The 24,600-nt window shown below is 37.9% G+C and overlaps 1 protein-coding gene across 6 annotated transcripts in view; it reads left to right on the top strand.

Moving 5' to 3' along the window:
• The first annotated feature begins 2,485 nt into the window (after window positions 1-2,485).
• Window positions 2,486-24,600, top strand: part of MYO9A (myosin IXA) — a 211,124-nt gene continuing 189,009 nt past the window's right edge. For all 6 annotated transcript variants that reach the window (XM_004711954.2, XM_045285720.1, XM_045285719.1 and 3 more), the window contains exons 1-3: window positions 2,486-3,391; window positions 18,270-18,364; window positions 22,312-22,374. In XM_004711954.2, coding sequence (XP_004712011.1) covers window positions 2,552-3,391; window positions 18,270-18,364; window positions 22,312-22,374 — 998 coding nt within the window. In that variant the 5' untranslated portion in view covers window positions 2,486-2,551. The remainder of the gene's footprint in view (window positions 3,392-18,269; window positions 18,365-22,311; window positions 22,375-24,600) is intronic.

Below are 24,600 nucleotides of genomic sequence, written 5' to 3'. Positions count from 1 at the left end.
AAAGGTAGCATTGCCCAAATGGCAAATGAGTGGATAAGAGTTCCTTGTTCTCACTAGTAATTGGGAATACAAAGTAATAAGATAGCTTTTTCTTCCTACTAGATCAGCATAAACTTTCAGCAAGGTGAGAAAGAAATGTGAACTCTTCTATACTGCTGGTGAAATAACATATATGTACAACCACTTCATCAGGAATTAATAAAATGCCCTGCAGAGTTTGAAGTTACCTAAAACCCAATTTCACCCCAGGGTAGAAATCTAGTGAAATTCTAGCAAAGATGAACACAATTCTCTGTACATGAGAATTTCAGTGTAATATTGGAAACAATCTTAAGTGTTCATCTGAAGGAGTGTGGGCTAATAGTATATAATTATACAATAGGATATTATTTGGCAGTTAAACTATAAACATTTCTAAATAAAAGACATATTGAGCAGATTGTTAACATAATGCACTGCTTTTAAAGCTTAAAAAGTACTTTAGATCATTTATGAATGCCCATACATGTAATAAACACATAAAAACATTGTGAGAGTAATACCCATCTCAGAACATTGTTTACCTCTATGGAGTAAGGAAAGGAACTTTTACTGTAATGCTACCTCTATGGAGTAAGGAAAGGAACTGTCACTGTAAGGTTCCAAATTCATGTTCGAACACTGACAAATTTGAGAGTAAACATATTTTTCCCATAAAAATAATGGAAAGCTAAACATTGGTTCTGAGGCTCCAAAGTTACATTTATAAATTTATTTTTTTCCAGGACTTTAAATCACTATGGAGGCCATTAGCCGTCTGGCACATTACTGCCTTACCCGTCCACTTGTTTCTGACATTACCCAACTTCACAGTCACTTTCAGCCTTTTCTATGGTCTGGGTTGTGTCGTGGTCAACAATTTTACACTTTTCACTACATTAGCCTCTTTAATCACATTCACCACCCCCCCACCTAAATGTTGCTAATGTCAATTTAGCTATATTCAGTGGTGACCTGATTCACATTTTACAATGATTGCTTTAACTCTATCCTCTTGGCTTGACTGCTGGTATCATTGATGTTCTTTGGAGAGTTATGATACTTTACACAAGTGAAAAACCCACAGTGATGAATGTTTTAATGCGCTAACACAAGTACTACTATGTTGTCTGAGCAAGAGCAGTGCTACCCCTTTGTGTGTGAGGCACGACAAGACAAGTAACTCACTCTGGGCCCATACAAATTTATTCAAACCAGATCTTTGGTTTACTATTGAGCAAAGTTAAGAACAGCGAGCAGGTTTCTTTTTTCAACTTAGCTGTTCGTAGTGGAAAGTTTGAGCTATGAGACATTCGACAACTGAGGGGTCACTATCGCTAATATTTCTTTATAAAATGATCAGAAGAAAATGTAGCAATTTTAAAACTCATTGAATCTGGGTGGTAGGTGTATGGCAGCTTTTTATATGTCTTGTAATTTTCTCTGTTTGGAAGATCATGTTTGGAGAACATGAGGTTTTCTTTGTTTTTTTTTAATGCAAGTTTTTAATGGAGATGGGAAGAAGTAAGGGTTTTTAGCCCTAGAAAGGATGTTGACAGGAATAAAAATGAAGTGAGAATAGGAAATGAATGAGCTAGAGAAGTCTTTTAAGGGAAATAACTCTTTTCTCCCTCTCAGGAATAAAAATAGAAATCAATCAGTCCAGCTTTGTAGATGTAAGGTTTGAGAAGATCGGAAGAATATGAAGGAATGAAATAAAGATAGATAAAAAGATAGAGCATCCAGGGTAAAGATGAGGTTGAGTGAAACTTGCAGTGATAACCAGTCAGGTTGGTTGTATGATTCTGCCAGTGGTGTTCAGCAAGGCAGGGGGCAAGGTCTTTTTGTTGTCTCTGCCAAATTCACTTCACCTGTGTATACTGGGAGACGGTCAGAGCCTGAATTTCCTGAAGCCATGTCCCTTCCTATGGCAGGTCCTTTCTCATGTGCTCTCTTGAGCATATCTTTATCCCATCTGGATTTCAAATGAATCTCACAAAATCTTTGCTCCAGCTATAGCATTATTTCTTGATTTGCTCTATCCTGAAGAAATTTTAGTGCAATGTTATTAGATTGGTGTTATTTCTCTTCACCTTAGTCTTTAGTGAGAATATTCAGGCATAAGGAAATAACTTGGTTTTAAACCCAGGTACCTTAGAAACATTTGAAATAGTTGGGGATAAAATTATTTATATTGTATTCTTTAATATCTTGCATAATTAAGGGATTAGTAACATAATAAAACATGGATTTTTTTTGTGGGGAGGGCAAATTTTTATTTTAGGAAATGCCCAGATTTGGGCAATAAAATGTTATGATTATGTGGTCTCAACGAGACTGCTTTCAAAACTATTCCTATACTAGAATTAGAGTTTGTGTTCTAGAAGGTGATTTTCCTATTTAGCCTTAGAAAACAATAAGTATGTAATATGACTGCTAAATGCTTGTTATTTTTTGTTACAGTTCTTTGCAAAGAAAATGTTTTATACAATCTTGAAGACGTACTATTCAAGCTGATGGGACAGGATCCAATATGAATATAAATGATGGAGGAAGGCGACGCTTTGAGGATAATGAACACACATTACATATATATCCTGGGATAATTTCAGAAGGGACGATTTACTGTCCAGTTCCTGCCAGAAGAAACTCCACAGCTGCTGAGGTGATTGACTCTCTTATAAACAGACTCCATCTTGACAAAACAAAATGTTATGTTCTAGCAGAAGTAAAAGAATTTGGTGGCGAAGAATGGATACTCAATCCAACAGACTGTCCAGTTCAGCGAATGATGATGTGGCCCCGAATGGCTCTGGAAAATCGGTTGAGTGGCGAGGACTACCGTTTTCTTCTGCGAGAAAAAAACCTTGATGGGTCAATCCATTATGGTAGTCTTCAGTCATGGTTACGGGTCACAGAAGAACGTCGCAGGATGATGGAACGGGGTTTTCTTCCACAGCCACAACAGAAAGACTTCGATGATTTATGTAGTTTACCTGATCTGAATGAGAAAACTCTTTTAGAAAACCTTCGAAATCGCTTTAAACATGAAAAAATTTATACCTATGTTGGCAGTATTCTAATAGTTATTAACCCATTCAAGTTTCTTCCTATTTATAATCCCAAATATGTAAAAATGTATGATAACCACCAACTAGGAAAGCTTGAACCTCACATTTATGCTGTGGCTGATGTAGCTTATCACGCAATGCTTCAACGCAAAAAGAATCAGTGCATTGTGATTTCAGGAGAGAGTGGTTCTGGCAAGACTCAAAGCACAAACTTTCTTATTCATCACCTCACTGCCCTCAGTCAGAAAGGATTTGCCAGTGGAGTAGAACAAATTATTCTTGGAGCTGGACCAGTGCTTGAGGTAAGTGCTTTTCTTACTCTTAAATATATCTTCAAAACATTAAAAAAAATAGTTAGTAGATGCTAGAATATGAAAAGAAAATGAAATAGAAGCTTATACATCACTTGTAGCTACAAAGGGAATTGTGAATTCTAGTACAGGCAGCCCCAGGATTACAAATGAGATCTTTTCCTGTGTCTAAGTCTTTAGGTGACATTTGTAGGTGAGTTTGAACAGGTGCATAAATTCTTATTTAGCTCAAGTTCAAGAAAAGGCTATTTTCATTAAATGAAAGCGATGTGATGAAGAATTTGTTGAGAATAGGACTGTACCATTACTTCCCAATAAGGGCAGTTTGTTGTTAGTTGCCATGCAGTCTGTTCCCACCCATAGTGACCTGATGCAGAACCGAATAGAGCAGCTTTACTTAATGTTAAATTGCAAGTACCAGTTATCTGTGAGTCAGATGTTAGAAACCCAGAGACTGCCTGTATTTATGTTTGCCTTGATACATAAACATCTTCACATCAGAATTATGGCAGATGGGATTGCAAAAATAATGTGGTAAATTGAAGGAGAAAGGACATGACAGTGGTAGATTTTGTTTTAGTTGTTAAAATGGTGTCTTTGGTCATGACACAAAAGAGATGACTAAGGTCATATTCCTCTGTGAAGGGGGACAGCAGGGGACAGGGCTGCCTATAGGAGGGACTTGAGCCGGTTGTGAAAGTAGGTGGTTGGAGAAGAAGGTTGCGGGTATATTTGTATCTCTGTAATTATGACATTTATGCCTAGCATTGAGACTCGGGATTCTCTTTTGAAAATGTTAGAATATGAGAGGACCCCCTATCATGACCCCAGTTCTGTCTACAAATTCAACTAGACAGGAGCTTGTACACTGATATAGATAAGAGCTCTGAACACACAGAATCCAGGACAGATAACACCCTCAGGAACAGTAATGGGAGTAGTGATAACATGAGGGTAGGGGGAAGGTGGGGAGAGAAGAGGGAGAAAGGAACTGATCGCAATGATTGATGTATAACCCCCCTCCCCCCAGGGGGATGAACACAGAAACGTGGGTGAAGGGAGACACCGGACGGTGTAAGATATGAAAATAATAATTTATAAGAGTGACAAGGGTGGGAAGATGGGGGAGGGAGGGAAAAACAGTTGCTGATACCAAGGGCTCAAGTAGAAAGAAAATGTTTTGACGATGATGGCAAAATGTGTACAAATATACTTGATACAATTGATGTATGGATTGTTATAAGAGGTGTTAGAGCCCCCAATACAATGATTTATATAAAAAAATAATACTAGGGGAAATGTTTAGTTGTAGGTCTTTTTTAGAATCAATGCTATTAAATATAGCAATAAGAATATTTTAGTTTCAAAGGAAAGGAAAGGAAAAGGCAATAATATGTAGTTAAAGAGATTTTGTGAAATATAATTGCGATACAGTAATTGGCACATTTGAAGTATACATATTGACCCTTGAGACTATAACCCTTAGTCACCCGTCAAGCCTGTAATCCACCTCACCCCCATGGCTCAACTTTCAGCCAGACAATAGAACAGCCCAACAATAGACAGGCCTGTAAGGTGAACAAGAACGCCCGGGAAGTTTGCAGTCCCTAGAACCATTAGAGTTCAAAGAGACAGCATCTGCTCAGGTATAAAGCTCTGATGAAAGGGAGAGCCAGGAAAGGAGAAGGAATCAACACTTGAAACAGGGGGAAAGTAGAAGTGTGCTGTTACATTGTTGGGTTGCAATCAAATGTCACAAATCAAAGTGGGTATGTATCAGTAAACTTTCAATCCAAATCACAATAAAAAGTTTAAAACGTGTATAATTGGATAAGTTTTGACATGTATATGTCACCACTACTCCCATAAAGAGTAAAAGTCTCGCCAACTCAGAGGGGGCAGTTCTACCTTGTCCTATGGGGCTACTAGGAGTCGACATCAACTTGATGGCAGTGAGAAGTCAAGATAAGGGCCCACGGTGATGCTATAGGGTAAGCATTAGACTGCTAACTACAGGGTCAGCAGTTCAAACCAACCAGCTGCTCCACAGGAAAAAGATGAGGCTATCTGCTTCTGTAAGGATTTACAAAGCTTTGGAAACTATGTACAGTCACTATGAGTCGCAGTTATTTAAATGGCAATAGTTATAGTCAAGATAATATACATATGTTACTCTGAACTTATTCATTATTCTTTCCTCACACCCCTCAGCTCACCCATTTACAAGCAACCACTTCATATCATGATAGCTTGCGATTTTTAGAATTTCATATAATATACTTTAGAATTTCATAGCATATACTCTTTGTGTTTGGCTTTCACTAAGTATAACTATTTAGAAATTTATCCACATTCTTTCTTGTGTCAATTCATTTCTTTTTATTGCTGACCAACACTCTATTAGGAGTCATGGTGGCGCAATGGGTTACACATTGGGTTATGAACAAAAAGATCAGTGATTTGAATGTACTAGCTGCGTTACAGAAGAAAGTTGAGGCTGTATGCTTCTGTAATGATTGATAGCCTCAGAAACCCCACGAAGCAGTTCTACTTTGGCCTAGAGGTGTGCTATGAGTTAGAATTGACTTGAAGGCAGTGGGCTTTTCAGAGTATTTTATTGGCTCTGTCTCTGTTTTACTCATTCACCTGTAATGGACATTTGAGTTGTTTCTGGTGTTTGCCTATTACACCTAAAGCTGTGTGCAAGTCTTGGTGTCTCCATGTTCTTTCCTTTTTCTAGGAGTGAAATGACTGTCATCAGTTAGGGTCATATGCTAGGTATATTTAGCTTAGATGTTTCCAAAATGACTGCCTGTCATTTTAGGACCCCACCAGTAACATGACAGTTGTACTTACTATGTGTCAAAAAGTTCACGAAAGAATTCCCTTTCAATTGTCTTCCCATGAAATTTGTTAAGCCCCCTTGTGTATTCTTGCCAATTTGTTAGTCATTCTTATTATAAACTAATGCAATGACTATTTAGGCATACAAGGTCCCTGGATGTCACAGAATTTGCACTTAGCTACTAATTGAGAAGTTGGTGGCTCAACCTATCGAGTGATACTGCAGAATAAGGGTCTGGCAATCTGCTTCCATAGAGAATTCAGCCAAGAAAACCCTAGCTCCGTTCAGCTCTGCAGTAGTGGAGTCACTGTGAGCATAATCGGCATGATAGCAATGGATTTGGTTTGGTTTGGTACTAGGTGTATAAAGATCTTCGGGTGGCATATTTTGTGCTTGACTATTAACCTAAAAGGTCGGTGGTTTAACTCACAGAAGAAAAGCTTGGCAGTTTACTTCCATAAATTTTACAGCCAAGAAAAAAAACCCTGTGTTGGAAAGTGGATTATTGCAGATGCAGTTAGGTTAAAATTTAACACCTTATCATTTGATCTCCCTTTTGAATCATTTTAAAATTGTTCCAGTTTTAATGGTTTTTGCTTGAAATTTTACTGTTTTACTTTATTAATTTTTTTCTCTGGTATGTTTTTCTATATATGAAATCCAGGACAGGTAGATCTATAGAGAGATTAGACAGATTAATGGTTTCTTGTGGGTATGGCTGGAGAGGTTGAGGGAAATGGGAAGCTCATAATAAGAAAGAAGAAAATATCCTGAAATTAAATGTGGTGATGATTTTATAGCTTTTCTTGATAAGCTTGTATGTATGGTATTGTATGGTATATGGATATGTACTGTATGAATTGTATGGTATATGGATATGTACTGATAAAATTTAAAAAGAAAAATCCAGTGGAATAGTTCTACCAGTGTTCTGCAACATGGAGTTGCCATGACTCAGGATTGACTCAATGGCAGTGGGTGTGGGATTTTTTGTTTGGTAGGTATATAGTAATATCTCATTGTGGTTTATGTGTTTTCCTTAATGATTAATAATGCTGAATATATTTTCATGTGCTAAATATTTGCCATCCATATATATTCTCTTTTAAAGTATCTGACAGATTTTTTTAAGCATTGTGAATTAAGTGGTTTGTAGAGCAGATAATGTGCAGTTTTATACTAAGCAGCTCTACACATTTTATTTCAATTCTTCCATTGCAGTCTTCTTAGTGTACCATCACTTACCTCACCCATATTGGCAAACTCTCTTCATTTGGTTGGGTTCTGGTCATCTCAGCCTTTGCCATTCACACCAGGTCAATTAGGTACCAGTTGTAAGCTTGGGAGTCCGTACACACCTCCCTATAGTTCAGACCAGCTGGCTCCTTCACAAACTCTCATTAGACAGTCCCCCTGGGGCTAGACCATTCGCATAGGCTCAAGCTCCACACAACTTAGACCAACCAGCCCTTCTTCTTTTCTCTCTTGACATTGTGGATCAGGCTAATGTGTCTTAATGGAACATGTCCAAACTCAGCCCATCTTTAAACTGCAGGTGGACTCAGGTGGTTTACCATAACAAGCATACCAGCCTGCCTGCTCACTGACTCACTTTAACTTTCAATCCTAGAAGGGGGCTTTCTCTGATAGGCACAGACTTTTCCTGTATCTATACAGTGACAAACTGCTTGCTCAAAATTTTTTAAAATGACTTTTTAAAAAAAAATCTCTGCAGTTCTCTTCAAACATAAATCTCCTGTTCTTTTGCAGTTCTGGGTGGAACTTAGGTTTGCCTTAAGCATAAGGCCTTGAACCTCTGGAGCCAGTGGGCCATGGCCTTCTATCAACCATGCATTGCTTACTCAGGCTGGCTTATGCCCCAAGCCACTCCAGAGGCAACTTCTCTCCTCTCAGCTGCAACATTTCTTTCAGCCATTACAGGTGACAGTAACCAAAGTAATCACCAAGAACCAAATGTTTTACTTCTCATAATCTCCCCTTTTGATAGTTACTTGTATTTATTGTCTATGGAAAGCAATTTGTTTGCATCATAAAAAATTATGGATAACATTGTAAAGACTGGGAATTTCAGAACACTTAATTGTATTCATGTAAAACCTGCCCGTAGACCAAGAGGCAGTTGTTTAAACAGAACAAAGGGATACTGCAGTTTAAAATCTGGAAAAAGGTATGTGTCAGGATTGAATCCTTTCATCATCTTTATTCAATTTGTATGATAAGCAAATACTACAAGAAGCTGAAATTTATGATGGTGAAGGTGGCATCAGAATTAGAGAACCCATACCCCTTCTTTCTCTTACAAAACCCCCTGATTCCATGAGTCTAGAGTCATTGCAGTGGTTCACGCTAGCGCCTATTGAACGCAGTGCTCTCTACTTTCCTGCTGTCTTCCTTAGCACTCTGTTTTATACTGGGCTAAGTGGTTCATTGCAGTGGCCACAAAGAACTCACAGACAACAGGCATGTTCATGAGGTTTCTTAGGAAAGTTAACAGGTTACAGTTCAGGTGAATAATGCACAGGACACAGTTGTTAAGTGTGGACAGTTTCTTCTCTGCCATACTTGCAGGGAAGCCTCTGGTCTTTAGCACCTTGGCCTGGCCTCTGCCATGCTTGGATAATGCTACCAAGCTCTGTTAGGGCTTCCAATAAATGCCGAAAGGGCATGATACTCTGCCATAAACCCCACCTAAAAACACCCAGCTTCCCCAATTAAGTGCCTGGAAGCATCCCACTTCACACGCCTTTTCGAAAGCACGTAGTTTGACTGCTTTGTGGCCTGGGAAGTCTACCACTCTGTCAGATGTTCTGGCTTGGTTCTGCTGCTGCTCCTCAGCCTCTCTTCGGGTGTCCTAACTGTCTCTGGGACCAAGGTAGTTAAGTGCACAGGGGTTTTAGGGGACAAAAAGACAGAGTCCACTCTTGACTCTTCTCTTTTGCTAGTAGTGAGATACTTCCACCCCTTTCCTGCTGTTTAGATGGTTGGTTTCATACCCAGCAGGATGGCGATCACCATAAACCCTGTTAACAATCATAGCTGAATCATGTATCTATATGTTCCCTTATCTTCTTATCGTCCCATCAGGGAAACAAAGGCTGTTTGGTGTGAGTAACAAAAAGTATGGCTAGAAGAGGTATATTAAAATACTGCATTTCAACATGTCTTTGATTTTCTTTACTTTTAAAAATTAGTTTATTAAAATATTATGAGCTACATTGCTATATTTTTAAAATTCTTTTTTAGTAAACATTTTAAACAAGTTTTATGTTTATACAAAAATCATGCAAAAAGAGTTTTGACTTATTTTTATCTGTGTACAAAATGATGCTATCTTCTTCCCAGCCTTCTTGGTGACTGTTCCTCTCCAGACCTCTGATACACCACAGTCTTTTTGAAAGACTTGCTCTGTGATGCCTTTTCTATTCACTGCTGTGAATCATTGAGCCAGTCAGTTCCCCGTTCCTAACATAGTCATGCTTACTGCCCCTACTTGGCTGCAAGATCCTTTGGGGCTAAGAATACTCTTTCCTTTGTTCACTCTTAGTCCTATTTTGGGGATTATCCCATAGCAAAGCAACTTGAATTGCTATTGGACTGAACTCTTTACCTTTATTTAGAAGAATCTCTGGCTGGCCAAATGCTCTTCTTCTGGCCTGAGAGGGCCTGAGCGCTGATGACAAGCATCCTTTTTGTACCCTGTGTTCATTTAGGAGTCTGACCAGGCCTGGTGACCCTCGCCAGTTAAATAGTGTCATATTAATCTTCTGATCAGCTCAAATCCAGATTGAAAAAAATTCAAACCCTTTCTTCAGAAGATGGAAGGAGCCCTGGTAGCACAGTGGTTATGCATTGCGCTGCAATTTGCATGGTTGGCAGTTCGAAATCACCAGCAGCTCTTTGAGAGAGAGCGAGACTGGGTTTTCTACTCCTGTAAACAATTACAGGTTTGGAAACTCACAGGGAGTTGCTTTGAGTCAGAAGTGACTCAATGGCAGCAGTTTGTTCGAGTTTTAAGAAGGGAAGAAGGTGGGATATTTTAAACAACTTACATGGAAAAGAGATTTTAAAAAAATCTTTGATCCCAACTTCAGAAAAATTCCTATCGTGCCCTCCCCCACCCAATTACCTGTTAACCAATTTGTTCTGGAATTTGTGCCCATTAATGGTAGCACTAGACTATATCTTTCCCTACACCTAGCAGGGAGTAGTTGGTACTTGAAGGGACTTCCAAGAAAGGATTTCAGACACAATTCATGGTAGTAGGGGTATTTGGTAGTTAGAAGAGTCAATGAGCCCCATTTATCTCTTTCCAAATTCCTGACTATACTCTGGGCACCTACCATTGTGCCATGGTAGACTTCTGGGCCTTTCACTGCTCTGTGCTATTGACCACTCTCCATGTGTCCTTGTTTCCAAAGGCAGAGACCCTGTGTTCTATCTACACTTCTTTCTCCTTGGCACGCTGGGGTGGTGTTCCTGATAAGAGACCATGGCTTCACTGACTGGATGCTCGGGAGTTCAGGCTGTGCTGACCTGCTCACAATGGACTTGTATCATTGGTAAAATGCCAGACATGCCTTGTCAGCATATCCCATTTCCTGCTGGTGTGGCCTGCACCACGTGGAAAGGCAGATTCATTCTCCAACTGGCAGAGGTTACAAAGCTTTTGTGTCACCACTTGGTCATAATGTATTATCCTTTTAATGGATTGTTGGATTCAATTTGCTAGAATTTTGCCTAGAAGTTTTATATTTGTGTTCATTGGAGATATTAAATTTTTTCTTTAATGTCTTTGTTTTGTACAGCCTAATGTTAATGTAATAGAATGACTTGGGAAGTCAATATTGAGAAGAACTTGTGTAGAATTATAGAGTCGCTATGAGCCAAATTGACTTGATGGAAGTGGGTTTTGGTTTTGTGTAGAACTGACATTTCTTTTGTCAGTGTTAGAGTCTACTAGTGAAGCCATCTGAGTTTTCTTTATGGGAAAGCTCTTTAAAGGATAGTTCTTTTTATTTTTTATTATTATTTTTTAATCACTTTATTGGGGGCTCATATAATTCGTATCACAATCCAAACATACATCCACAGTATTGAGCACATTTGTACATTTGTTGCCATCATCATTCTCAAAACATTTGCTTCCTACTTGAGCCCTTGGTATCAGCTCCTCATTTCCCCTCCCTCCTTGTCCCCCCTCCCTCATGAACCCATGATAATTTATAAAATATTATTATTCTGTCATGTCTTACACTGTCCAACGTCTTCCTTTACCCACTTTTCTGTTGTCCATCCCCCAGGGAGGGGGTTATATGTAGATCCGTGTAATCGGATCTTCCTTTCTACCCCATCTTCCCTCCACCCTCCTGGTATTGCCACTCTCAGCCCTGGTCCTGAAGGGTTCATCTGTCCTGGATTCTTTGTGTTTCCAGTTCCTCTCTGTACCGGTGTACATCTTCTGGTCTAGCCTGATTTGTAAGGTAAAATTGGGATCATGATAGTGGGGGGAGGAAACATTTAAGGACTAGAGGAAAGTTGTATGTTTCACCGTTGCTACCCTGCACCCTGACTGGCTTGTCTCCTCCCGCGACCCTTCTGTAAGGGGATTTCCAGTTGTCTATAGATGGGCTTTGGGTACCCACTGCATTCACAATAGATTTTTTGTTCTCTGATACCTGATCCCTTACACACTTTGTGATCACACAGGTTGGTGTGCTTCTTCCATGTAGGCTTTGTTGCTTCTGAGCTAGATGGCCGCTTGTTTATCTTCAAGCCTTTAAGACCCCAGATGCTATATCTTTTGATAGCTGGGCACCATCAGCTTTCTTCACCACATTTGCTTATGCACCCGCTTCGTCTTCAGCGATGGTGTCGGGAAGGTGAGCATCATGGAATGCCAGTTTAATAGAACAGTGTTCTTGCATTGAGGGAGTACTTGAGTGGAGGCCCAATGTCCATCTGCTACTAAAGGATATTTCTTGAAATCCTGTGACCACCGTGCTTTTTATTGCCTTTATGGTTTTGCCTTTTCCTTGTTGTCAGGTAGCTGGAATAATACAAGTATGGGTCTCTTAGCATACGTGCACTTAAGCACATTTAAACATATCCCTCTAAGTCCTTTCTGTTTCAGAAGCTTAGTAATTCTGTTTAGTTTTTTGAAGAATCACCAAACTGTTCCACAGTGGCTGCACATTTTACAGACCCAACAGCAGTTGATGAGTGACTGACCTAGTTTTCCCACGGCCTCATCACACTTGCCATTTTCCATTTGTCTCCTGTTCTCAGGGCTGTCTGTCTCTTCACTTGCCTTTTGATGCACAAAAGTTTTTTGTTTTGATGAAGTGCATTTGATCTCTTTCGCATTTTCTTGCTCAAGATCTGAGCATCATGGCTAAAAATTAATTGCCTGAAAGAAGCTTCACCTGTTTACTTTTCCCCTAGGGTTTTATGATTTTAGCTCATGGGTTTTGATCCTTATCTGTTGTGAATTAATTTTTACATAAGGTGTGAGTTGTAGGTCCAGACTCCTTTCTTTGCATGTGAAAATGCAGTTGTCCCAGCAACATTTGTTGAAGAGACAGTTTCCTGATTGAATGGATTTGATACCCTTTCCACAAATCAATTGGCAGACATATGTGGCTTTAGTTCTGCAATTAAAATTCTGTTTCATTGGTCTACATGTCTTTTCTTATACCAGTACCACTCTGTTTTTTTATTAATGTAGCTTTACAAGGATAACTAGAAATCAGACTATTTGTTGTTTTCCCCACCAAGATTTTTGTGGGCTGCTTGCAATTCCAGATGAACTTGTGGATCAATTTTTCCATTTTGGTATAAAGGTTTTTGAGATTTTAATAGGAACTGTGTTGTATATGTAGATTAACATCTTAACAGTATTAAGTATTTCAGTTCCTGAACATGAAATGTCTTTTACTCCTGTGAACAGTACAGTCTCGGAAACCCATAAGGGCAATTCTACCCTGACCTATAGGTTATTTGATGCCGGTGAGTTTTTGTTGTAGTTTATTATTTCTTTCAGCACTATTTGATAGTTTTCACCTTTTTCATTAAAGTTATTCCTAAGTATTTTATTCTTCAGATGCTTTTATGAAAGCAATGATTTCCTTAATTCCCTTTTCAGACTATTCACTATTGATGTGTAGACACACACCTCAAACTTTCCGATTTACTGTAGTAGGCCAGGGTAAGGCCCAAGAGTTTGTATTTGTAAGAAACTCAAGTAATGCTGATGACACTAGTCTTGGAACAATATTTTGAGAAATACTAAAGCAGAGATGCAATTATTGGAATATCGGCTCACTTTACTTCTTCCCTTTGTCTTCTTTGTGTATTTTCACTCCAGTGTGTTCGTGTTGCTCATAGTAGCAGTTTAGCACATGACCTTGTTTTCCGAAGTTGACTTTAGGGGTAATTCCTTGAAAGAAAAGCCTGCTTATTTGTTTCTAAAAAATTGCCCACAGGAAATCCCATAGAGCACAGTTCTGCTCTGACACACATTGCCATGCGCCAGAATCCACTTGATGGCAACTAGTTTGGTAGGGTTTTTGAGTTAGAGGATTTGCCATTCTCATGGCATCATTATGGTAGGAGAAGAAACAGCTGCAATGAGTCATGTCTTACTCTGTTTTGGGTATGCAAATCACTTCTCTTGTTTTAATTTTTCAAATATATGTGGGTTGGCTAGGGCAGTGCCTTTTTGGGTTTTAAAATTTTTTTTAAAGATATATTGAGTTCTAACTTATAAACTGTACAGATTTTAAATAACTTAATTAGTTTTGAAAAATACATATACCTATATGCTACATACTTCCTTTATCTAATCAATGTATAGAACATTTTCCTCACTCCCAGTAGCTTTGTTTTATATCCCTTTGTAGACAGTTTCCACCTTCACCCCTTCCTCGGTAACTTGTAATCTGCTTCATGTTAGTCAAGTTTTAGTTTTTCTAGAATTTCATATAAATAGAATTGTGTGGTATGCATTCTTTATTTCTTAAACTGTTTTATTGGCATATAATTCACATATCATACAATTCAGTGGTTTAAATATATTAAAACGGTTGCACAGTTATCAGTTAATCGTAGAACATTTTCTTCATTCTTGTACTCAAATTATTATTATTAGCTTCCCATTTACTCCTGACCTCCCCTGTCATAGCCCTAAGGAACTATTTATCTAGTTACTGTTGCTATGGATTTACCATACTTTTGTATGATTTTCTGAAGGAATAGCATACAAAATACTCTAACGACAACGACAAAGTAAAACAGAAAAACCTCAGTCTAAAAACAAGGGGAAAAAACCCCAGAAGATAATAGAAACTAGAACAAATTAAAAATGGGTCAAAAGGTAAAACAAACGATAACATGCTAAAATTCGACCTAAAGAATTTGGTTATAATACTGTATCAATGTGTATGGATTGGGATAACAGTTGTATGAGCCCCTAATAAAATGTTTAAAAAAAACCAAAAACATATGTACAAATGTATTTGATACAATTGATGTATGGATTGCTACAACAGCTGTAAAAGCCCCCAATAAAATGATTCATTAATTTTTAAAAAAGAAAAAAAATACTGTATCAAGAAAACCACATATACATAAAAGAAATCAAACTTGACTAATGGTTGCCATATGTGAAGGGGAACAGGTTGTCATGTAGGGGCCATTGATCAATGTCCATGGTGGTAGAATAGTTTGAAAAAGAATTTCAGTAGTAATTGTACAGCATGAAGAGTATAATCAGTGACACTGAATTATATAAGTAGAAATCGTGGAATTTTGGGAGGGTGGTTACCTAGGGGCATGGCAGGACAGGTTTGGGGGGAAATAGGGTGCTAACAATGAGACAGAGAAGAAAATGTCCTGAAATTGATTGTAGTAATGATTGGACAATTCTTTTTAATATGATTGAATGATTAAATTGTTTGATATGTAAAGTATATGCCAATAAAACTATTTAAAAAAAAGAATCTAATTACTGTGACTTACCTTTAATAGATCTCATATAAAGAAAATCAGTAGAATGTATTCTTTTATATAGCTGCTGCTTATATATGTTTTTTTGGGGGGTTTATATATGTTTTGGTCTCACTAATATTGATATCTGTATTAAGTTTATTCCTCATTATTGGTAGACAAAATTCCATTGTATGATACATACTTTGGAAAACAGTTTAGGTTGTTGCATCTACTTTTCTAATTTTAGTAAGTATTGGAGCTTTGCTTGATACTCATGGTGACCCTATGTGTTACAGAGTAGAATGAGCTCCCTAGGGTTTTCCGGACTGTGATCTTGTGGATGCAGAATGCCAGGCCTGTCTTCTGATGTTCCTCTGGGTGGGTTCTAACTGACAGTATTTTGGTTGGTTATCAATCATGAACCATTTGCAACACTCCAGCAATCTCAGCAGCAATGGATTTAGTTTTCTTTTGGTAGCTTTGTTTTAAATAAGTGTATGTAATGAAACTTCATTTCATTTTTAGTTTCCTGAAATTATGACTGTGTTAAGGATATCCTGCTTAACCCCCTGTTAGTTAGGTTAGCAAGATAAATGTACACATAAGGGGCTACGCCCCCCCAAAATCAGAATTTACCCCCCAAAGCTATGTATTTAAATTTCTATACAAAACAACCTTATCACCTTCAAAATACTCTCCCTTACACTTAATACATTTGTAAAATCTGAGATTCAATTATTGGAAACATTTTTCAAACTCTTCTTTTGGATGGCTGACAGTACCTCCCTCGTTATTTTTCTTTACCTCTACTACCTTGTCAAATTGCTGTCCTTCATGTCATTCTTCATTCGTGGAAACTAAAAGAAGTTGCATGGAGTTGAGGTCAAGCGAGTCAGGTGCATGGGCAAGAGAGACATGTGTTTTTTGCCCAAAACTGGTGCATTGAGATGGCTGCCTGAGAGGTGCATTGTCGTGGTAGAAAAACCAGTCCCCTGTCTGTCAGAAATCAGGCCTTTTGGTCATATGCTGTTACACATTCTTTTCAGAACCTCTAAAAGGAAAGCTTGATTAACAGTCTGACCTGGTGGAAAGAACTCCAATTGCTCTATCCCCCTCACATCATAAAAACAAAGGAGCATTGTCTTGATCTTTGATACCACCTGATGAGCTTTTTTGGGTGACTTGATGATGGTGTCTTCCATTGGCTTGATTGATGTTTGCTTTCGGGGTCCTAAGAATAGCACCATGTCTTGTCTCCAGTAATGACCTTGGAAAAAGAGTCTGGTCAATTTGGAGCTGTTCTTTCAAAGTACTACGTCTCCACTGGATGCTTTTTCCGTTCAGTCAGAACCTGAGGGACACATTTCACAGTCACCCTTCTCATTCCCAAATCTTGCATTAAAATTCAAAATTCGCTGAACTGAGCTCCGAGATAGTCCAGATAACTGCCCCATTTCTTCAGTGGTCCATCGTTGGTCTTTGAAAGCAAGGGCACAAATTTTGTGACATTTTCATCCGTTAAGGAAGTTGACAGATGTCCAGAACAAGGTTTGTCATCAATCAACATTTCACCTTTTTCGAAATGAAAAAACCACTTGTACACATGTGTTTTTCCCTATAGCGCTGTCCTTGTAAGCTATTTTCAACATCACAACAGTTTCTGCAGCATTTTTCTCAAGCAGGAAACAAAATTTCACAGCCCCACGCTGTTCTCTTAAATTGGCCACCCAAAACGAGGCTTGTGTGAAACTGCTTTTTTTTTTTTTTTGAGGGGGGCGCGGTGTACATCCTCATGTATATACATATCTTAGGAAAAATTTCTGACACTTGAATATGAAAAAGCCAGTTATACTTTAGTAAGTGTTACTGCAAACTAAAAAAAACTCCTCCAAACTGTCACTGAATCTGTTGTGATTCATAGCAACCTTGTTGAATGGTCATGTTAAATGGTCCCTGTGGATTTCCGAGGCTGTAAATCACCCCCACCAAATTTTAGAACATTTTTATTCCATGCCCCGCCCCATGGTTAAATCGCTTTTAAAATGAGCTTTGTAATCACAATCAGTTCTAGTGATTCCTCACCCTTCCTGCACACCAACAACCATACCTTCCCTATCTCCCACCCCACCCTTACCTCTCCTATAAACCCTAGCCTTAGTTATTATTTATTTATTATTTTAAAAATCATTTTGTTCTTTATGCATCTACTCTTTCTGTGCTTCATAAATTGGAGAACCCAACAAACAATAAAAAACAAAAACAAATGGTAAGGATAAGATAATAATATAAAGATAGAAATACAAATAATGGGTAAGAAAGAAAAGACCACCTACAGTATTTAAAAGGCCAGGGAAGAAATTTTTGTCATGAAACAAGCACAAAAATACTTGCACCTAGAGCAATTTCATGTTGGACCTAGATGAAGGTCAAAAGACCAAGTATCAAGTTCAATCCTATGTAATCATGATTACAGTGATTTCTATCTGATAATAAAGCTTTGAGACCTTTGCTTGTGGCTAGAGGAAATCTGCCAGAGGCTTGATGTGACTAGATACTCTGAAGATGGTTTTTCAGCTCCTATGGTCCTCCATAGCCTTAGTCTCTGGTACTTTTCCCTTTGTCATATTTGAATTTTATTGTCATCTTTGCATGTAAATCTTTATGGGAGCAGAAAGCCTCATCTTTCTCCACAGAGTAATTGGTGATTTTGAACTGCTGACCTTGCGGTTAGCAGTCCAGGGCATAACCCACTATGTTACCAGGGCTCCTTTCAATAAGCATTACTTTTTGAAAACTAGGATTTGTTTTACTGAACTGCATAAAATAATATCTACTGTACTTGAAATTATTTGAAGTTAGTTGTTCATCTTATTTTACCTGAATTATGAATATCAGTCTAATAGTGTAAATGAGTTGTTTTTCTGTTGCCTATTTAACATTTTGTCTCTTTGATTTGAGTTAAACAATGCTTTAAAAAATTATTTTTCAAATGAGAATAACAATTGTTTATTTTGACAGGCCTTTGGAAATGCAAAGACAGCTCATAATAACAACTCAAGTCGTTTTGGCAAGTTTATTCAAGTAAATTACCAAGAAACAGGCACTGTTCTTGGGTAAGTAAGCAGTCATTTCAGCACTTGGAAGCATGGTTATACGAGGGGGTACCAAAAAAAACTGGATTTTTTCCCCCAAAGCTATGTATTTAAATTTCTTTACAAAACAAACATCACCTTCAAAGTACTCTCCATTACACTGAATTCATTTGTCAAATCTGAGATTCCATTCTTGGAAAAATTTTCAAATGCATCTGTTTGGATGTCTGACAGCACCTCCCTTTTTTTTTTCTTCACCTCTTCTACATCTTCAAATCGCTGTCCTTTCTTGTCCTTCCCTCTTCATTAGCAGAAACAAAAAGAAGTCTTATGGACTGAGGTCAGGTGAGTAAGGTTTGTGGGGCAGGAGAGGCATGTTGTTTTTTGGCAAAAGCTGGCACACTGAGATGGCTGCGTGAGCATATGCACTGTCATGGTGGCAAAACTAATCCCCTGCCTGCCTTTTTTTGTCACATACTGTTAACGCAATCTTTTCAGAATCTCTAAATAGAAAGCTTGATTAACAGTCTGACCTGGTGGACCAAACTCCAAATGCACTACAAATCGACATTTTTGTCTATTTGGGAATTTGACAGATGTCTAGAACGAGGTTTGTTATCAATTGACTTTTCACTTTTTTTCAAACAAGAAAACCACTCATACACTTGAGATTTTCCCATAGCACTGTCCTTGTAAGCTGTGTTCAACATCACAACAGTTTCTGAGGCATTTTTCCCTAGCAGGAAACAAAATTCCACATCCTCATTCTGTTCCTTTAAATCGGCCATCCCAAAAAACAAGGTTTGAGTGAAACAGCTTTTATGAAAAAAGTCACTGTGACCAGAGAGAACCTTCCTAAGCGATGCCACTAGTGCACTAACTCAGAGTGAGTTGTTTGATGCTCGCTGAGCACGGAAAAATGCATACTATGAAAGTTCCTTTCTGCCAAGAGCAATTCTGGTTTTTTTGGGGGGTACCCTGTCATACTTTGGTCATTACCCCATCTTAAGTGATGGACCCTTCACCTGCTTCTTAGTGAGAATAGTGACATTGGTGTCCGCATCAAAAATTTTTCCTTCCTATTTTTTCTTTCCTTTGGAGAGGTTCAGATCTTAAAAATGTGCAATGGATAGCTCATGAAAGCATAATATTCATAAACCCTGAGCCTAGATTAAAAAAAATCATTTTGTTGGGGGGCTCTTAACATATTCTATCTATAAATCATTTATATCAAGCAAACTTTTACATATGTTGTCATTGTCATTTTCTAAACTTTCTACTCGAGCCTTTATCAGCTCCTCTTTTTTTCCCTCCCTCCTTGCCCCCCACCCTCCCTCCCTAAAATATTTCATATCTTATACCATCTGCTGTATCTCCTTGGTGGGTGGGGTGTTATACATCCATCATTGCTATAGTTTCCCCTTTTCTCTCTCCCCCACCCCCATGGTATTGCTATTCCCATTAATGTTTCTGAGGGGGTTGTCTGTTCTGTCTTCCATGTGTTGAAAGCTTTTATCTGTACCAATGTACAGGATTTGTGAGGTAAAACTTGAGTCATGACAATAGAGGAGATGAAGCATTAAAGAACCAGAGGAATGTTGTGTTTTGTCGGTGCTGTACCACATCCTGTCTGAATTGACCCTTCCGTGTGACCCTCTGTGAAGGGATGTCCAGTTGTCTACAGACGGGCTTTGGGTCTCTACTCTGACCCTTCACCTTCACATTGATATTACGTAGATTTTTCATTGTTAATCATTGTCACATAAACATTTTGCTTTCCATATTATATGACGTCCATTTTACTGTCAGTTGTTTTTGAGTGAGATATGAATTGTAAATTGACCCCTAATAACTATATTTCATAAAACAACCACATTCTATAACCATAATCTCTCAAAGAAATTTAGTACTGGTATGATAATAGTTGTATTATACAGTAAATGATGACACCAGAATGCCCTGGTGTCTCAGCAATATTCTTTTATAAATTTAGAAAGAGCCAATCAAAGATCACTTATTGTACTTGTTTCCTATAGCTCTTTAATCTCCTTTTTCTAGTACACTCCTTCATCTAGTACCACTCTCACTGCTCCTGCCATATCTTTACACTGATATTTTTTAAAGTTAACATCAATTAAGGTGCTGTTGGGTAAGCATTGGGACTGCAAACTGTAGATTGATGGTTCAAGGCCACCAGTTACTCCTTGGGAGTAAGATGAGGATGTTTGTTCCCCTAAAGAATTACAGAAACCTTGGAAACCCTTTATAGGGTCATTGTGAGTTGTAATTGGCTAGATGGCAGTGAGTGATTTTTTTTTTATGGTTTTATACATTAGTTGTTCTTTTTTTTTTAATTTACTTGGCAATTTTCTTATAATTAAGGTTGATAACATAATGGAACTTCTACCAGTTTATTCAAGTTTTGGATAATGCTAAATTTCATCAGTTGGTTTACATGGTCTCCTCCAGAACTCTCCCTTTTAGAGATACTGTGTTAGTAAGGGTAGACTAGAGAAACAAATTCATAGAGACTCATATGTGAATAAAAATGAGGCTTATATAAAAGAGCAGTTAAATATTGAGGAAACATCCCAGCCCAGTCCATATCTGGTATATAAGTCTAATATTAGCCCATATGTCTGATACCAATCTATAAAGGCCTCTACGGACTCAAAAAACACATGTAATGATGCTGAATGCAGGAAATCACAGGCCATTGGGTTGGAAGTCTTCTGGGTCCAGTGGTGTTGTAAACGTCCCAGCACTGGCAGGGGTCTGCATGTGGCTTCTCCAGCACCCAGGGCTTCATCAGGGTAGGTTCATGTGGCTTCTCCTCAGGGATGTCTCGCAGGGAGTTAGCCTTGTCAGTCGAGACTCTCCAAGGGAGTGAGTAGAGAGAGATAGTGTTTCCCACCTCCCAGGAGGAAAAACAGCAGTTCCCTGAATTCTCAGAAGGCCATGAGGTCTCATTGGCTATCTCCAGATTGACAGGCTAGACTCCACCCCTATACTCTTAATCTTCAAATTGACACCAGATTATGTAACTACCACACATACCTATTCCCATTACAGGAGCTTGGTGGCTTCGTGGTTGTGTGTTGGGCTGCTAATCTCAAGGTCAGCAGTTTGAAACTACCAGCCACTCATCTTTCCCCCTAAAGGATTACAGTCTCAGGAACCCACAGGGCTAGTTATACCCTGTCCTATAGGGTTGCTATGAATTGGAATCAATTAAATGGTAGTGAGTGTGGTAGAGTATTCCTATTATATGAAAAAGTCAACTGCAGAATGATATTTTAAGATGTTATCTTGTTTTTCACACCTTTCCAGTCAGTGGTTTCAGTAATTTTTGAAAATCATGCCAGAATTAGTTATTATATCTGTGGCTTCAAAGTAGCGATTTTCTTATTTTGCCTTCTTTTTTGTATTTATTAGCTGGTAAACATTATATAAAAAGGTATTTCCTTTCACTTTTTAAAATTTTTATTTAAAAAATTTTTTTTCAGTAACATTAGGGACCTGTCACTCCTTTTTTAATTCAATATGATAGAATCCATTTGGCTTTTTTAAAGGTTCTTGTTTTCTAATTTTTTACTAGCTATATGATCTTAGTATTTTGAGCATTAATCTCTAGCGTTGTACAATGGTGGCAGTATTTACCATGGAATGTGGTTGTGAGAATTTAACTTACTCATTCTCCTATTTTAGGTAGATAAGAACCTGTTGAGTAGTGATGGTGGTGATAATGATTGAATTTGCACAGGAAGACATATTTGAGCTTCATTTTATAATGACTTAATATGTTTATGGATTTACTATGGTTAACACTAGTCATATGCATAGCACAAATAGCTAAATGTAGAGATAGATCATATCCTTTGCAGTTTTGTATGTTTTTTTTAATAACTGTGAATCTTATATTAAGCTTCCTTATTTATATCAATCAATTTTGTGTATTTTCCTTCTAGTGCCTATGTTGAAAAATATCTACTGGAGAAGTCCAGACTTGTTTATCAAGAGCACAATGAACGGTATATATTTTTTATTTGTTTAATTAGGTCAAATGAATATTTTTGTCACGAAGATTGACTTTTAGACTTTTTGACTATTAATGCTCTTTAGTTTAGTTTACATTATACATAGCTTTATGCATAATTGGTATTCAGTATAACACTACTTTTTCTAAGCGTGCTAGAAAATTTTTATTGGGTGTATAGGATTGTCCTTTCTAAATTTGAAGTAAACTCTCAAAACCGGAAAATATTTCTTAGTATCACATTGCTCTTGTGATTTTCTTTTCATTTGCCGTTAGTCCTTCCTTCTATTTCCTAGCATTTGTTTTCTCTAATTTGATAAAAGATTTTAATAAAAATTCATAACTCTATCATTGTATTTGGAATGTGAGGTATATGGAACTATGGAAGTGATCTTTGTCTTAGGCTGGATTCTTTAGAGCAGCAAGACCAGTGACGAGTATGAAAACTGCTCACACAGAAGTGGGTCAGGCTCTAATTCCATGGGTCAGATGTCAGGCTGGTGGCGTCTCCTGATTCAAGTAGTTGCTGGGGCTAAGATCGACCAGAAGATGATAAGCTTGCAGCTGCAACCAGGAAATGAATCCAAGGTTGGCAAGTCAGGTGCAGGTCACTGACAACTCCTTGGATTGGCAGGCAATATGGCAGGCTGTTGACTCAAGCCTAAACAACCAAAGGTGGATAAGCAAGATGTAGGATCCAGACCCAGTGAAAATAAGCAATCTTTTCTGCAGTGGCCGTTTGTATTGGAAGCAGGCCATAGTTTTGCATTAGATGTGTCAGAACCAAAGACAGAGTGTTTCAGTAAGAGAGAATAGCTTTATAAATATTAAAAGCTTTCAAGTGCTTTTATTAGTAACATTTTCTAATACATTTAGAGATATAAATCCGGTTGCCTTGGGTTGAAGAATGAAAGGGAAGCGAAGGTCCAGGGTTTACAAATTGGTTGTATATCATTTGACTGCATTTGATTAGCCAATATGTGTAATTGTTACTACATTATACTAGATTGGTTTGCTAGTCTTGAAGATTTTTGCATGTATATTCTTCATGGACATTGGTCTAGAGCTTTTCTGTGATGTCTATATGATTTTGGTATTAGGATAATACAGTGAAACCTGTGAGAAGTAGCCGTGCATAGAACAGCCTTCTTTTTCTGCTTCTCACATGTTCTGTCTTTGAGAGGATTCCGTTTTTACCACTTTTCAATTACTTAGTATTAGTGGAAAAGATTTGAGTTTTCTTTCTCTGACAGGTATTTGTCTTACACAAGTTCTAGCTCTTTCCTGTTTTACTGTACTGGATTTTATAGAATGAGTTGGGGAATGTTTGCTCTTTTATTATATTTTTGAAAAGTTTGTGAAGGGTTGGAGTTAATTTGTTAAATGTTTGGTAGAATTCACTAGTAAATTCAGTGGTCCTGGACTTTTATTTGTGGGAAATTACTTGATGTAGGTCTATTCTGATTTCCTGTTTCTTTTTAAATAAGTTCAATAGTTTACATCTTTCCAGGAATTTTTACACTTCATGTAGCCATCTAATTTCTTGTCAAAATTGTTCTTGTTACTCCTCTTTAATCCTTTTTATTTCTTAAGATGTACTGTCCCCTTTTATTCTTTGAGACTCTGCTCTCTCTTTTTTCATTGTCAGTTTAATTAAAGATTTGTTAATTTTACTTACTAATCTTTTTTCTGTTTATTGTTTTATATATTTTTGCTCTAATGCTTGTGATTTCTACTTGGCTTTTATCTAGTTTTCTCCATTCCCTGCCCCTCCCCCCCACCAGTTTCTTAATGTGTAGCAGGTTAGATTGCTGATTTGAGATCTTATTTTTACTATTTTGTTTATAGATATACATTTTTCTAAAAGGAGAAGCCGTGGTGGCATAGTGATGACTAGTTGGGTTACTAACTTCAAGGTTAGCAGTTTGAAACCATCAGCTGCTCCAAGGGAGAAAGATGGGTCTTTCTACTCCCTTGCCACGTTTTTAGAACAAACCGTTCATGTACTTAGGTAGCATTTAAATAGAGGCCTAAAGCTGTGGGGTGAAGGGGAGAGGGGTTCCCCACAAATCATCACAGGTTCGGTAGGCGCAATTGTACAGCGATAATAAGTAAGGATTATAGTAAAGTCATAGAGAGCATGAGAGTTAGGGGAGAGATTGGAATAAATGGAGTCAGACACAATTCATGATAGCTTTGCTCACCTCAGCCCTGCTTGGTG

The sequence above is a fragment of the Echinops telfairi genome, unplaced genomic scaffold (genome assembly GCF_000313985.2).
Source record: "Echinops telfairi isolate 266 unplaced genomic scaffold, ASM31398v2 ScPeMD7_7475;HRSCAF=8513, whole genome shotgun sequence".
NCBI classification, from domain to species: domain Eukaryota; kingdom Metazoa; phylum Chordata; class Mammalia; order Afrosoricida; family Tenrecidae; genus Echinops; species Echinops telfairi.
This window is presented reverse-complemented; position numbering and strand designations above follow the sequence as displayed.